Source organism: Macaca nemestrina, chromosome 10 (assembly GCF_043159975.1).
Source record: "Macaca nemestrina isolate mMacNem1 chromosome 10, mMacNem.hap1, whole genome shotgun sequence".
Taxonomy (NCBI): Eukaryota; Metazoa; Chordata; class Mammalia; order Primates; family Cercopithecidae; genus Macaca; species Macaca nemestrina.
Window position 1 is genome coordinate 23,067,736 of NC_092134.1, and position 15,244 is coordinate 23,082,979.

At 40.3% G+C, this 15,244-nt stretch overlaps 1 protein-coding gene across 15 annotated transcripts in view; it reads right to left on the reverse strand.

Moving 5' to 3' along the window:
• The window catches only part of LOC105493429 (intraflagellar transport 81), a 187,213-nt gene that overhangs the window by 40,512 nt on the left and 131,457 nt on the right, over nt 1–15,244 (reverse strand). For 11 of the 15 annotated variants that reach the window (XR_011608845.1, XR_011608847.1, XM_071071133.1 and 8 more), the window contains one exon: nt 14,578–14,721. Coding sequence is in view for 10 of the 15 variants with exons in the window: in XM_071071133.1 (XP_070927234.1) it covers nt 14,578–14,721 (144 nt within the window). In the remaining 5 variants the exon portion in view is untranslated. The other 4 variants (XR_011608846.1, XR_011608848.1, XM_071071131.1 and 1 more) reach the window with 4 other exon arrangements.

Below are 15,244 nucleotides of genomic sequence, written 5' to 3' on the forward strand. Positions count from 1 at the left end.
AATTCCATCTATGGAAGATGCATAAAAGAGTTTAGAGAACCATGCTATTCTGTAATTTCCAGAAATCTCTCCTGTCTTAGGAATGCTGACAAAGAGGTTCTTACTCTCAAGCAATGAATATTCACTGAACATCAATAATGCTGATTTGGTTAAGTGTATCTGAAAATATAAGGAGAGATGGATAGAGAGAAAAAGATTCCTGAAACATACGACAAACTTAATAACCACAAACCATGCAGGAATATTCTGACCTTTTGGCTCAAAATTTGTCAATGAGAAAACTTACTCTTGAAAACACACAGTGTTTTATGAAAACATTCAGCAAAACTCAAATTTAATCTATTACTTAAAATAAAATTACCTTTTCTCTAAGACATTTTCCTCATTAAAATCATCCTTGAGCACTACAGATCTTAGGAACATTCTGTAGATCATCTTATTTTGTTTTTTCAAGCCTTTAAAAAGCACAGTTCCAAAGTTGTGTAGCTGGAGGCATCTCTGACACCAGGAAAAGCAAACTTTACTTTTCCTGTGTATTCTGTAAAATCAATTAGCTTGATTAGTATATGACCTTATTTACTTAATTAGGGCAGTGTGGTGACATTAGCAATTGCTGTAGTTCAACTTCACTACAATAATGGAAATGTACACAGGATAGCCACTCCCATGCAAAACCTGTTTTTTTTTTTTTTTTTTTTTTTTTTGAGACGGAGTCTTGCTCTGTCACCCAGGCTGGAGTGCAGTGGCCGGATCTCAGCTCACTGCAAGCTCCGCCTCCCGGGTTTACGCCGTTCTCCTGCCTCAGCCTCCCGAGTAGCTGGGACTACAGGCGCCCGCCACCTCGCCCGGCTAGTTTTTTTGTATTTTTTAGTAGAGACGGGGTTTCACCGTGTTAGCCGGGATCGTCTCTCGATCTCCTGGCCTCGTGATCCGCCCGTCTCGGCCTCCCAAAGTGCTGGGATTACAGGCTTGAGCCACCGCGCCCGGCCAAAACCTGTTTTTATAAAGAAGTAAATGTTAGATTAAAAATAAAAGTCACTAGTTTTTGAGTTAGGAGACTGCAAAGTAATCCTGGTGCAATAATGTGTAACAAAAATTTAAGATCAGTATGTCATCTGATGAGACGGCTCATCTTTAAAAGTATCTTAAGTGGTAACAGGGTAATAGTTTATTTTTTATTTACTTTGTGGTAATAGTTTAAAAATTTCTCGACTATCTTTTCAAAATCACTCACCTTGTGGCTAACACATGATTAATACTTGATTCCAAATCAATCAAGAAGGAATCCTTGAGAACAAGCTGTCCTTTAATAAAGTGTTATAATATGGTGTATCTATTTCCACATGTGCATTTTTGCATGTGCCTATGTGTAATGCAGAATTTTTTTTTTTTTTTTGAGACGGAGTCTCGGTCTGTATCCCCCAGGCTGGAGTGCAGTGGTGCAATCTCTGCTCACTGCAAGCTCCGCCTCCCAGGTTCACACTATTCTCCTGCCTCAGCCTCCCAAGCACCTGGGACTACAGGTGTCTGCCACCACGCCCGGCTAATTTTTTGTATTTTTATTTTTAGTAGAGATGGGGTTTCACCGTGTTAGCCAAGATGGTCTCGATCTCCTGACCTCGTGATCCGCCCACCTTGGCTTCCTAAAGTTGCTGGGATTACAGGTATGAGCCACCGCACCTGGCCTGTAACGCAGCATTTTATTGGGAATTAATGTATTGCACATGCTGGAGACTGTAACTAACAATGTATTAATCTCTATAAATGCTCTAATTGCCTATAACATATTAGGAAATCATATGAAAATAGAAAATGTGGCTATCCCTGGTAATACGCCATGTAGGACAATTATCAGACTAAAATTCTTATTTAATTGCTTAAAAGTAAAACCACCTTATCAGAAAGGTTACCTACATCTTATCCTGTGACCATGACAACAAATTAAAAATGGAACTGCTGAAACCTCCAAAATATGCAAAATGGTAACTGAAAGGATGTCACTTTAATGATAGTTAAAACATCCATCTCCATGGGCTAAATGTAGACACAATTGGAAGCTAACCTTGGCATTCAGGCTTGAGGTTAGACCAGCAGGACTTCTATTGTCATCTGGACAGGTGGCAATAGCCTTAGAAGGGGATGTCAGGGCCTCCAAAGTCTTCTTTTAGATCTTACATCAAGCTACAATGAACCCTGGCTTCCAATGAAAATATGAATGCCAGAAAGCAAAGGCGAAGAGTTAACTGCGGGTTGTTTTTTTATTTCTTAGATGCTAAAATATTTTAAAAAGCAAGGATAGCTCAATTTAGATTACAAAAAGGCACTCTGATGAAAAGCAACTGTGTTCCTAAATGTATGTCGAAGTAGATGGTTAGAAAGCTAATATAGAGTTTGTGGGCTAAATATATCATTTCTTTTAGAAGCAGAACATATTGCTGGGAGAAAAAGTCCTCTATCACAGGACTTATGGCATATAGTAACTAAAATGTTTTTCCATTCGTTGAATTTTCAATGTTGGGGAATATTATTATTCAGTAGACCTAGAGAGAAGTCCTAAATTGGAAAAGCAGCTGAGTCCAAGGTCATCTCTTTGTTTCCAAATATATCTTGAAACAAATGCAAGAAGGGCACTTTGCTGAGTGTTATCTGGACATATATAGTTTCAATCAAATTCTTCAAGAAGTGTCAGAATAAAAGTTGAACATTTGTTTGACACTGCCAAGTCACTAGCAAGTGGGTCTCTTCAAGGGCTGAGGCTCTCCTTGCCGACTTGGCAATTATTCTGTAAAAAGTTCTTTTTCCTCCCCTTAAGAAAAAAAAAAAAATCAAGCACAGTGAAAAACCAGCTTTGAATTCTTCTCACATTTTTTAAAATATAGGAAATCACATAAACTTATAAAAATGTCTCCCAATAAAAATATAACTCTAAATATTCTGTTTCTCAGCTTAATTCCTTGGAATTACCAAATCTTTTTCACAAATCTGAAAATGTTAAATGTAACAAAGAAGTGATGGCATAGATGATATAGAGTTGTAAAATGAATCAAAGAATAAAATAAGGCCGGGTGTGGTGGCTCACGCCTGTAATCCCAGCACTTCGGGAGGCCAAGGTGGAAGGATCACTTGAGGCCAAGAGTTTAAGACCAACCTGGTCAACATGGTGAGACCTCATCTCTCTCTAAAAAACAAAAAACAAAACAACAAAAACAAAAACACAAAAGAATAAAATGCCGAATCTTTGAATTAGTGTAAAAAATAACCCCCAAAATACAATGAAACAAATTAACTGGCTTACCACCTGTATTGCTCTTCTCTGTCACAAAAAATAAACCAAACTTAGTCCATGATGGCAGTCTTCTGTGGGAGATGATAATTTGTCATTCCCTACAATGCAGTGAATCTCATTTCATCAACGGTCCAAAACGATATTAAGAAGAACTCCTATTGTTATTACCAAGAGACCATGGCTGATTATCGCACCAACTAGAAACCTTCAGCTTCGATCTCTCATTCCCTTTCCAGCTTCATCTTCTCTGTTTCCTCCAGCCGGGTCTGGCTCATACCTCAGGGCATTCCCTTTTGGGGCTTCCTCTTCTCCAAGGAGCTCTTGTTCCCTCTCGGAGCCAATTTCTACTCAAGCTTCCATAAGAGTTTTAACTTGAATGTTTTCTCCTCTAGCCTGACCAGATTGCTCCAGCCTGTATTTTCTCCTGCTTTGAGTTCTGTGGGGATTATTAACTCTACTATCTATGTGGTTTTTATCCCATTCCAGGAAGCTGAACTAAAAATTTTAGAGACCCTAACTCCCAAAAAATTATAGTTCTCCTCCCCACTACATGCAATGAGAAGAAACAAAAACTAAACCGTAAAACGAATATAAGGACGTCTAACAGAGTTCTGCTTTCTTTCTTTCTTTCTTTTTTCTTTCTCTTTTTTTCCTTTCTCTCTTCTCTCTCTCTCTTTCTTTTTTTTGAGACAGAGTCTCACTCCATCACCCAAGCTGGAGTGTAGTGGTGCGATCTTGGGTCACTGCAACCTCTGCCTTCTGGGTTCAAGCGATTCTCATGCCTCAGCCTCCCGAGTAGCTAGAATTACAAGCGCGCGTCACTAATCTGGGTAATTTTTGTATTTTTAGTAGAGACAGGGGTTTTGCCATGTTGGCTAGTTTGGTCTCAACCCCCTGACCTCAAGTGATCTGCCCAGCCTCGGCCTCCCAAAGTGCTGAGATTGCAGGCGTGAGCCACTGTGCCCGGCTGAGTTTTGCTTTTTCTAATGGAAACTTCTTTGATTTTTGAAATATCAAATACTTTCAGAAAATCTGTAGTGCATGTTTGCCTACTGGCTAATCCAGTACTGCTTTGTTGGTTACATCACTTATCTTGATAACCGGATTTTAAGCTGCTTAGAAGTGACAGCCATGCTTTTCTTGCTCAATATACTTGCTATAGAGCTGGATAAGGGAGAGGTGGGTGATGAATACTTGCTGGTTTCACTCCTGCTGTTCTGCCGTTCTCTCCCATTCCCCTGTCCACATCTTACCCATCCTTCCAGGCCCAGATCAATTCCTACCTCTTTGATAAAGCCTCCTTGACTCTACTCTTCCTTGACCTTCTGGTCTTCCCTGTAGCTCCAATTTGATTGAATTTCTATTGCTCTACAAAATTATTTGGTTATTACTTCTTGATGTGTCTACTGTTGTTTAATGCATTGCTAGTCCTGTTAACAACAGGGGCCATATCTTATATTTTTACTGCACCTTTTCATTCAGTCTAGCTGAGTGTCCAGCACATTATAGAACCCAAGAGCTTGATACATAAGAGGAATTCTTTCCCCATCCCCCATGCACCTGTGTAACTTACTGAGCCATACTAGACTTCTTGTCCTTTCCTTAACATGCCGTATCGTTAAATGCCTTTATGTCTTCACTTTTCCCATGCCTATCAAAATCTTAATTCATCCTTATAAATAAGCTCAAGTCCCATCTCCTCTGTTAATCTTTTCACAATCCTCCATCAGTATTAATTGCTGCTTCCTCTGAGCTCCCTGTTCTTTGTACACACAGCACTTATTTTGCTGCATAATATTTGAGTCTTCTAAACTGTGAGGTCTTTGAGAGCAAAAACTAGGTCATGTTCAATTTCTATTTTAGCACTTAGCACAGTGTCAGGCACACAAGATAACAAATACTTGCATACAAATAAATGAAAGGACTTTTAATTTCATTCTCCTATTAATCAAGTGTTATCTTGCTAATTTCCTTGGTTAAGAAAGAAATTGCCTGTTGGTATTTTCACAGAAAAAGACAAGAAATATCTATATAAAATATCTATAAAACTGTTCAGCAGATTCTGGATTTAACCAAATTTGATACATTTTGTGGTTTTGCTTTATTATCTTATTGTATTTCAATCTTCTTTTTAAATTTTTTTAATTTTTATTTTTTGAGACAATCTCGCTCTGTTGCCCAGACTGGAGTGCAGTGACACGATCTTGATTCACTGCAACCTCTGCCTCCTGGGTTCAAGTGGTCCTCCTGCCTCAGCCTCCCAAGTAGCTGGGACTACAGGTGTGCACCACCACACTTGGCTAATTTTTTGTATTTTTATTAGAGATAGGGTTTTACCATGTTGGCCAGGCTGGTCTCAAACTCCCAGGCTCAAGCAATCCTCTTGCCGTAGCCTCCCGAAGTTCTAGGATAAGGTGTGAGCACCGCACCCAGCTGTATTTCTTTCTTTTTCTTTTCTTTTTTTTTTCCTCCAGATGGAGTCTAGCTCTGTCGCCTAGGCTGGAGCGCAGTGGTGTGACCTCGACTCACTGCAACCTCTGCCTCCTGGGTTCAAGATTCTCCTGCCTCAGCCTCCCAAGTAGCTGGGATTATAGGCACCTGCCACCACGCCCAGCTAATTTGTGTATTTTTAGTAGAGACGGTGTTTCGCTGTGTTGGCCAGGCTGGTCTTGAACTTCTGACCTCATGATCCGCCCACCTTGGCCTCCCAAAGTGCTGGGATTACGAGCATGAGCCACCATGCCCGGCCACCCAGCTGTCTTTCAATCTTTAAGTTTCATTGCAGCATTGTTCATAAAGTGAAAAACTGGAGTTGATCTAAATGTCCAGCAATTGGAGACATGCATGATTTTAACACACTCACAGAGAGATTTAAATAACCCTATAAAGTTTCAGTTTACTCTGTATTTAAAACTACTACTCATTTCTTTCATTCATTTACAGGACATTTATTTTCAGTATAATTCCCTCATCTGGTTGGTTGAGGTTACTTTTAACCATTTAGTGAAGTCTGTTCTTTAGGTATAGTAAGCAAATACATTTTTTAAAAAAAGGTACTATAATTTTATAATAAGCACTAAAAATTATTTCATACCATAACTAACAAATAGACATCAATCTGTTTGTTTATATACAATAGATATATATATGGGTCACACTACAATATAAGTACTTAAGAGCACAGGTTTTGGATTGTGGCTCTGCCACAGTCATTAGTTGTATAATATTGTGAAAGTCTCTCTGTGCTTCAGTTTCCTTATCTATAAAATGGGGATAATTGCAGCTGCCTCATAAGGTTATTGTGAGAGTTATGTTAGTTCTACATGTAAAGCACTCAGGACAGTGCCTGGTACAAGTACATGGAGTGCTCAGTACCAGGTTAGTTGCTTGAATCACTCATATGATCATGGTCATGATTACAGCTTCAGAGAATAAAATTTGTTAAATCTTGATTTGCATAACTGATGTTCATAAAAAGTCCTTTGTAAGTCTGCTTCAGTTTCAGAACCAATAACTTAATTAGGCTGTGCTCTAACAATGAAACAGGCTCCCTCATGAGGAGTGAGCCGCATTGTGGGTACACTGCCATGGCTGGAAAGTGATTCGCTACACGCGCTACAGAACTGATATCCACACTGGAGAGAGGTTGGAAGAGATCCCTCAAAGCTCCCGATCTAATAAATGATTATATGAATCATTCTGAGGTTCCTTTCAAGCTCTAAAATTCTATGACTGTTTACCAGGATATCACGTGCAGCATTAAGAAGCCAAGCCAGGAACCTGCTGTTACACTCTGAACTGAGGTGGAAACACATACTTTCACTGAAAAACAAAAATCTTTAATTTCTTCCTGTGCTCAGAATAGTGAATTTCCATAGCAGTAAACCGAGTTTGGTGACTCAAGCCTCTCAGCAGTTCTAGAAAGGAAATTGTGAAAATATCGATGTTTGCCAAGAAAGTACTTCCAGTTTGCCAAAAGAGGGAGCATAGGAGCAGAAAGCATATGTTTGTCCAAGTCTCTTAAAAATACTTATTTGGGCCGGGCGCGGTGGCTCACGCCTGTAATCCCAGCACTTTGGGAGGCCGAGACGGGCGGATCACGAGGTCAGGAGATCGAGACCATCCTGGCTAACACGGTGAAACCCCGTCTCTACTAAAAAATACAAAAAACTAGCCGGGCGAGGTGGCAGGCGCCTATAGTCCCAGCTACTCGGGAGGCTGAGGCAGGAGAATGGCGTGAACCCGGGAGGCAGAGCTTGCAGTGAGCTGAGATCCGGCCACTGCACTCCAGCCTGGGTGACAGAGCGAGACTCCGTCTCAAAAAAAAAACAAAACAAACAAACAAAAAAACTTATTTGGGATCTGCGTTTTTATTTTTTGATCTCTTTTGCAAGGATGGGGTGGGGCTAAATAATATTTACAGTCAACTTTCTCTTTTTAAGATTATCTTAAGACAGAAGGGTCAAAGATAAAAAATACATAGATAACTTTTAATGATCCCTCTCCATCCCCTGAGACAAAACGCTCATCCCAGGCCTGGCTGCCATACACCAAGCAGCTCTAATTAAACTGCTCTCATTAAAAGGAAGAGGAAGAGGAGCTAAGCCAGTATAAGTGGAGGAATAATTTACATATTCAATAAAGACACATCTTATGTCTCTCCTGGCTGCCATGAATTGTCTAAAAAAGATCTGTTGCATATGTAATCTACTCCTCACCTCACTACAACAATGACGTTACTGATATAACCAAGTTTAAAGAAGGTTAATCATCAGGATGCTATCTTACCCGCTCCCTAGGGCTAAAGACTCCTTCATGCCAGGCAAGATGAATGATGTAAGCACCTAGAATCCTTTGTAGAAACAAGTCATTTACTCACACTCATTAGTCACTAATACAGGGTAGAATGCCTGTGTAAGACAAGGCTTCTATAAGACACACACCTGCATACAAAGTCATTTTTCTTTTTCTTTTCTTTTTTTTTGGGAGGGGGGATGGAGTTTCGCTCTTGTTGCCCAGGCTGGAGTGCAATGGCGCAATCTCAGCTCTCTGCAACCTCCACCTCCCAGGTTCAAGCGATTCTCCTGCCTCAGTCTCCTGAGTAGCTGGGATTACAGGCATGCACCACCACACCTGTCTAATTTTGTATTTTTAGTAGAGATGGGGTTTCTCCATGTTGGTCAGGCTGGTCACGAACTTTTGACTTCAGATGATCTGCCCACCTTGGCCTTCCAAAGTGCTGGGATTACAAGTGTGAGCCACTGCGCCCAGCCACAAAGTCATTTTTCAATACAAACTTTGACTTTGTCTTTGTAAAGACAGCTTTGGCAAGTTACTGATTTGTCATATTTTCGTATTCAATTCAGAAAAATTCTGCAAATTTGTATATTTTTAGTTTCAGCAATATATTTAGCCTTTTATTTTACTCAAATTACTAAAAAGTGCTCTGTATTGTGTTACCTTAAAAAGTTAAGAAACATACTTGGGGCCGGGCGCGGTGGCTCGTGCCTGTAATCCCAGCACTTTGGGAGGCCGAGGCAGGTGAATCACTTGAGGTCTGGAGTTCAAGACCAGCCTGACCAATATGGTGAAACCCCATCTCTATTAAAAATACAAAAAGTTAGCTGGCCATCATGGTGCATGCCTGTAATCCCAGCTACTTGGGAGGCTGAGGTAGGAGAATCGCTTGAACCCAGGAGGTGGAGGTTGCAGTGAGCCAAGATCCTGCCATTGCCCTCCAGCCTGGGCAAAAAGAGCAAAACTCCGTCTCAAAAAAAAAAAAAAAAAAAAAAAGAAACAGACTTGGAAAGTGCATAGACCTTAAAAATTTATAAATGTTAATTAGGCAAAATAACATATTTACATTTATCTGATAGTTTAAATGAAATTTCTTTTATTATTATCTCCTGAATTAGAGCAAAATAAGGGCAAGTATTAATCTAAAGAAAAAGGTAGGTGTTCTGCAATTTCTGGTTTGATTTTCATATGGATTTGAACAGTGTTCTAAGACCCTTCTGGTACATTCCCCAGACCTAGAAAATACATGGCTTTGGAATTCAGTTGTTAATAGATGTATAACAGAGAGCACATTATCATATTATAAGATTCTTCTTAAAGGACACCATTTAAAGTTGGATTGTTTCCTGAACTAATACAGAAAGCAAGATAAGCAGTGGCCTTTTGAAATTTACAATTATACAGTCAGTCCCATGCAACAGCTGGCAACTAGAAGAAGGAAATCTGTGAACACAGAGGCAGATTTCACAGGCTGCATTCTTCTCCTTTATTTGGGCCATCACATGAAAGACAAATTAGTTTCTGAAATGATTAAGTATGCTGATCAATTAGCTAGCCAGAGTATCAATCCTGAAGGAAAAATGTAATAAGCTCTTCAGTAAGTGCCAGCTGTCAAAGACTGTCAGGGTTAGTTAAAGCTTTTTAATGTTCCAATCAAATCATGAAATGAGTGGAAAGTCACTGCACTAAACCCATTAAGCTGCATTACTAAATGTCCAATGTTACATACAATCTATAAATAACGTTGTACTTTTAGAGTTTTTTTTTCAATTTGCTTTTCTTGAAGTAATAATGATGTTCTGCTTCAGTGAATAAAGTAATTTGGAGCTGCCTTTGCGTTTAATCCACACATTCTTTCTGTATGGAATAAAGGCGGCAAGTAATAATCAAATCAGTAGAATTCTAAGGATTCTGTGGAGTATCCGTCATTAACCATTTTAAAAATCAAGAAGAATACCAAAGACAGTGAAGAAAATCAAGAGGAGTACCAAAGACAGTGAAGAAAATCAAGAGGAATATCAAAGACAGTGAAGGGCTAAAAAATAATTAATCACTAGGCTTAATAATTTTATGAACTGACTTTCCTCTGGAGGAATAAAATGCTGTTTCTATAAAGAGCATCTAGTCTTTTTCAAATACTTGCAAAGGAATTCATATTCTGTTTAAAGTAGCATCACTTACTATTGGCTTAAAAACAACATGCCAGTAGCCAACACCACACAAATATATCTATGTCGCTATCCAAAAAATGATGATTGAATTAAGGATTTGTTTCTACATACTGAGACACAGCTTTCCTCTTTTGGGGGACTGCTGGTCTGCTAGTTGATCTAAAGGCACAAATGACAATGATGGCAGCTGATACTTGCACAAATAAGAGGATAAAACAAGCAGAGGACCAATTCAAATCACTTATGAACACTGAAATGCTTCTGTTTTCCTTATAAAAATTTAAAATATATTTCTCTCCATACTTTCCTGGTAAGTCCAGTTCTTCCTTATTCTGATGGACCCCATCTCTTCTTGCTACAGCTCCTAGCATTACCAATTATCTCTAGCTAGTGAGGCTCTTTGATTACCAATAAAAAACCTTTCAAACAAAAATTAAAAGTAGGACACACATGGGAACAAAGAGATCCATATTTTTTACAGGGTAGAAACAATTTTATTCTTTTTTTTTTTTTTTTTGAGACGGAGTCTCACTTTGTCGCCCAGGCTGGAGTGTGGTGGCGCGATCTCGGCTCACTGCAAGCTCCGCCTCCCGGGTTCACACCATTCTCCTGCCTCAGCCTCCCAGTAGCTGGGACTACAGGCGCCCACCACCACACCCGGCTAATTTTTTGTATTTTTAGTAGAGACGGGGTTTCACCGTGTTAGCCAGGACGGTCTCGATCTCCTGACCTCGTGATCCGCCCTCCTCGGCCTCCCAAAGTGCTGGGATTACAGGCGTGAGCCACCGCGCCCGGCCAACAATTTTATTCTTTAAAAAATGTTTTTGGTGGTGATGCATGCCTGTAATCCCAGCTACTTGGGAGGCTGAGGCAGGAGAATGGTTTGAACCTGGGAGGTGGAGGTTGCAGTGAGTCGAGATGCGCCACTGCATTCCAGCTTGGGCAACAAGGGTAAAACTCCATCTCAAAAAAAAAAAAAAAAAAAAAAGGTTTTGGGCCAGGCATGGTAGCTTATGCCTATAATCCTAGCACTTTGGGAGGCCAAGGTGGGAGGATCACTTGAAGCCACAAGTTCAAGTCTAGCCTGGACAACAAAAGGAGACCCCATCTAATATGGTTTAGATGTTTGTCCCCTCCAAATCTCATGTTGAAATGTAATCTCCAGTGTTGGAGGTGAGGCCTGGTGGGAGGTACCTAGATCATGGAGGTGGATCCTTGTGAATAACTTAGTGCCATCCCCATGGTGATTAGTGATTTCTAGCTCTGAATTTACACAAGATCTGGTTCTTTAAAAGTTGAGTGACACCTGCCCCTGACCTCTTGCTCCTGCTCTTTCCATATGATGTGCTGGCTCCCCTTTCACCAGGAAGCTTTTGCCATGGCTGGAAGCTTCCTGAGGCCCTGGCCAAGAGGAGATGCCAGCACCATGCTTCCTGTACAGCCTGCAGAACCATGAGCCAATTAAACTGCTTTTCTTTATAAATTAGCCAGCCTCAGGTATTTCTATATACTGACACAAAAACAGCTTACATAGCATCTCTTAAAAAAAAAAAAATTAGCCAGGCATGGTGGCATGTGCCTATAGTCCCAGCTACTCAGGAAGCTGAAGCAGGAAGATCACTTGGCCCCAGAAGTTTGAGGCTGCATAGAGCTATGATCATACCACTGCATACCACTGCCTTCCAGCCTGGGCAACAGAGCAAGATCCTGTCTCTAAAAAAAAAAAAAATTTAAAGACAACTGAAAAGAATTAGCCTAAGATGGACATGCTAACAATTTGAAATTTGAGTTTTCAAATCTAAAGCCAAGATATTTTGAAAAACTACTAAAATTGAAATTAAGTAAAGCATGGCACATGAATTTGGTATCTTTCTAAGGGAAGCCTAAGAAATCTTCAAGTACCTTGTCCAAATGAAGCAGAGATTGGAAGCACTTTGAACTCTTGAATTTCACTTTGAGTCTTGTGCTACATTTAATATGTGATATCTATATTCTATGACAATTTTTTTATATTTAAAATATCAGGCTGGGTGTGGTGGCTCATGCCTGTAACTGTAATCCCAGCACTTTAGGAGGCCAAGGCAGGTGGATCACTTGAGCTTAGGGGTTCGAGACCAGTCTGGCCAACACGGTGAAACCCCGTCTCTACTAAAAGTACAAAAAACTAGCCAGGTGTGGTGGTGCATGCCTGTAATCCCAGCTACTCGCGAGGCTGAGGCAAGAGAATTGCTTGTATCTGGGAGGCAGAGGTTGCAGTGAGCTGAGATTGTGCCACTGTACTCCACCCTGGGCAACAGAGCAAGAGACTATCTCAAAGAAAAAATAAAATAAAATAACAGTTCCCATAACTATCAGATTATTATTATTATTATTATTTATTTTTTTTTTTAGACAGGGTCTTGCTCTCTATTGCCCAGGCTGGAGTACAGTGGCATGATCTCGGCTCACTGCAAACTCCACGTCCCAGGTTCAAGTGATTCTCTAGCCTCAGCCTCCCAAGTAGCTGGGACCACAGGTGTGCCACTACACCCGGCTAATTTTTGTCTTTTTTGTAGAGATGGGGTTTTGTCATGTTGCCCAGGCTGGTCTCGAACCCCTGACCTCAAATGATCTGCTTGCCTCAGCCTCACAAAGTACTGGAATTACAGGCATAAGCCACTGTGCCCACCCTGGTTATTATATTATTAAATCTGTAATAGACCAGGCATGGGTGGCTCACGCTTGTAATCCCAACATTTTGGGAGGCTGAGGTGGGCAGATCACCTGAGGTTGGTTGGGAGTTCAAGACCAGCCTGCTGGTCAACCTGGCGAAACCCTGTTTCTTTTCCTTTCTTTTTTTTTTTGAGATGGAGTCTCGCTCTGTCGCCCAGGCTGGAGTGCAGTGGCGCAATCTCAGCTCACTGCAAGCCTAGGTTCGCACCATTCTCCTGCCTCAGCCTCCTGTGTAGCTGGGACTACAGGTGTCCACCACCACTCCCGGCTAATTTTTTGTATTTTCAGTAGAGATGGGGTTTCACCATGTTAGCCAGGATAGTCTCGATTTCCTGACCTCGTGATCCACCCGCCTCAGCCTCCCTAAGTGTTGGGATTACAGGCATGAGCCACTGTGCCTGATGAAACCCTGTTTCTACTAAAAATACAAAAATTGGCCAGGTATGGTGGCAGGTGCCTGTAATCTCAGCTGCTTGGGAGGTGGAGGCAGGAGGATTGCTTGAATCCTGGAAGCGGAGGTTGCAGTGAGCTGAGATCACACCACTGAACTCCAACCTGGGCAACAGAGTGAGACTCCATCTCAAAGAAAAGAAAAAAAAAATCTGTAATAGATTTTTGGTGAAAATAAGTAATAATCTGGCTGAGTGCAGAGGCTCACGCCTGTAATCCCAGCACTTTGGGAGGCTGAGGCAGGTGGATCAAGAGGTCAGGAGATCGAGACCATCCTGGCTAACACGGTGAAACTCTGTCTCTACTAAAAATACAAAAAGTTAGTCGGGCGTGGTGGCAGGCACCTGTAGTCCCAGCTACTCAGGAGGCTAAGGCAGGAGAATGGCGTGAACCCAGGAGGCAGAGCTTATAGTGAGCCAAGATCGCAAAACTGTACTCCAACCTGGGCAACAGAGCAAGACTCAGTTTCAAAAAAAAAAAAAAAAGGAAAAGTAATAATCCTCCAATTTAATATTAGATGTTAATACTTACTTTAAAAAGAATAAATTTTGACACAACTTTACATTTTTTAAATAGACATAAAATATGTACCAAGTTTATTTGCCTTTAAATTATACAAACAGAACATGTTAGTCAAAATATTAAATTTTCTTGCATTTTACAGAAGAAAAATAAACTGAAGTGAAACTGTACGAACTGCTGAACTTCAGATAAACGTTTCTTCAAAACAAGAGATACTAATTCCTAAAAGATTCTTCTAAAGTTTTTTAAAAAAAGATTAAGAAAAACAGTAAGCCATTGGGTTATTACATCCTAAAAAAAAACTACATGTTTCTTAATGGACATATATTTACATTTACAGATAGTAAACTTAGTTTCCTGTCTCATAAAACTCAGAAGATGCCAGTGATGTCTAAACTACGGAAAATAATAAAAGCCTCTTTTTCATATGAAAAAACATTAAAACTAAATCTACCTTAACATTATTTTCTATGAAAACTTAATAAAGAATGGCTAATCTGAAAACAAAACGCTATACAAATCAGTTTCAAAAAAGAAATACATTATGAGATTAGGCTTATAGCTAGTGATATCAAGTAAAACTCCAAACGATAACACAATTTACAGTATTAGCCGGTCCTCTCCTCCCTCCTGAATTACCTGACCAATGGAAGTTTGGCTTTGTTGTTTCAGAAAGCACTGTTTCTTACATTCCATTAATTGTTGCAAATCACGCCACATTTTTGCTTGTTTCATATTTGGACCATGACTTTCTCGTACAACTTTTTGTTTTTCCCGAAGTTTCTATCACAAAAAAAAACAGGAATAATTAAATCTCAGTTACAGGGGCGTATTTCTACTGCTATAGTCAGAGGAATATGGTATGTTTTCTACACTAGATAAATAATAGTTAGCTAAACCACATACTCCTATAATGTATCAAAACTAAGATTATAAAAGTTAGCTAAGGCCAGACGTGGTGGCTCATGTCTGTAATCCTAGCACTTTGGGAGGCTGAGGTGGGCAGATCACGAGGTCAGGAGATCGAGATCTCTACTAACCTCGACACTAAGTCAACCTGTTTGCCTTTCTAGTTCTCCAAAAAAACACAAAAAAACAAAAATTAGCCACACGTGGGGGTGTGCGCCTGTAGTCCCAGATACTCGGGAGGCTGAGGCAGGAGAATTGCTTGAACCTGGGAGGCGGAGTTTGCAGTGAGCAGAGATCATGCCACTGCACTCCAGCTTGGCAACAGAGCAAGACTCCGTCTCAAAAAAAAAAAAAGTACAGAAAACAAAAACAAACAAAAAAACCACACAAAACTACA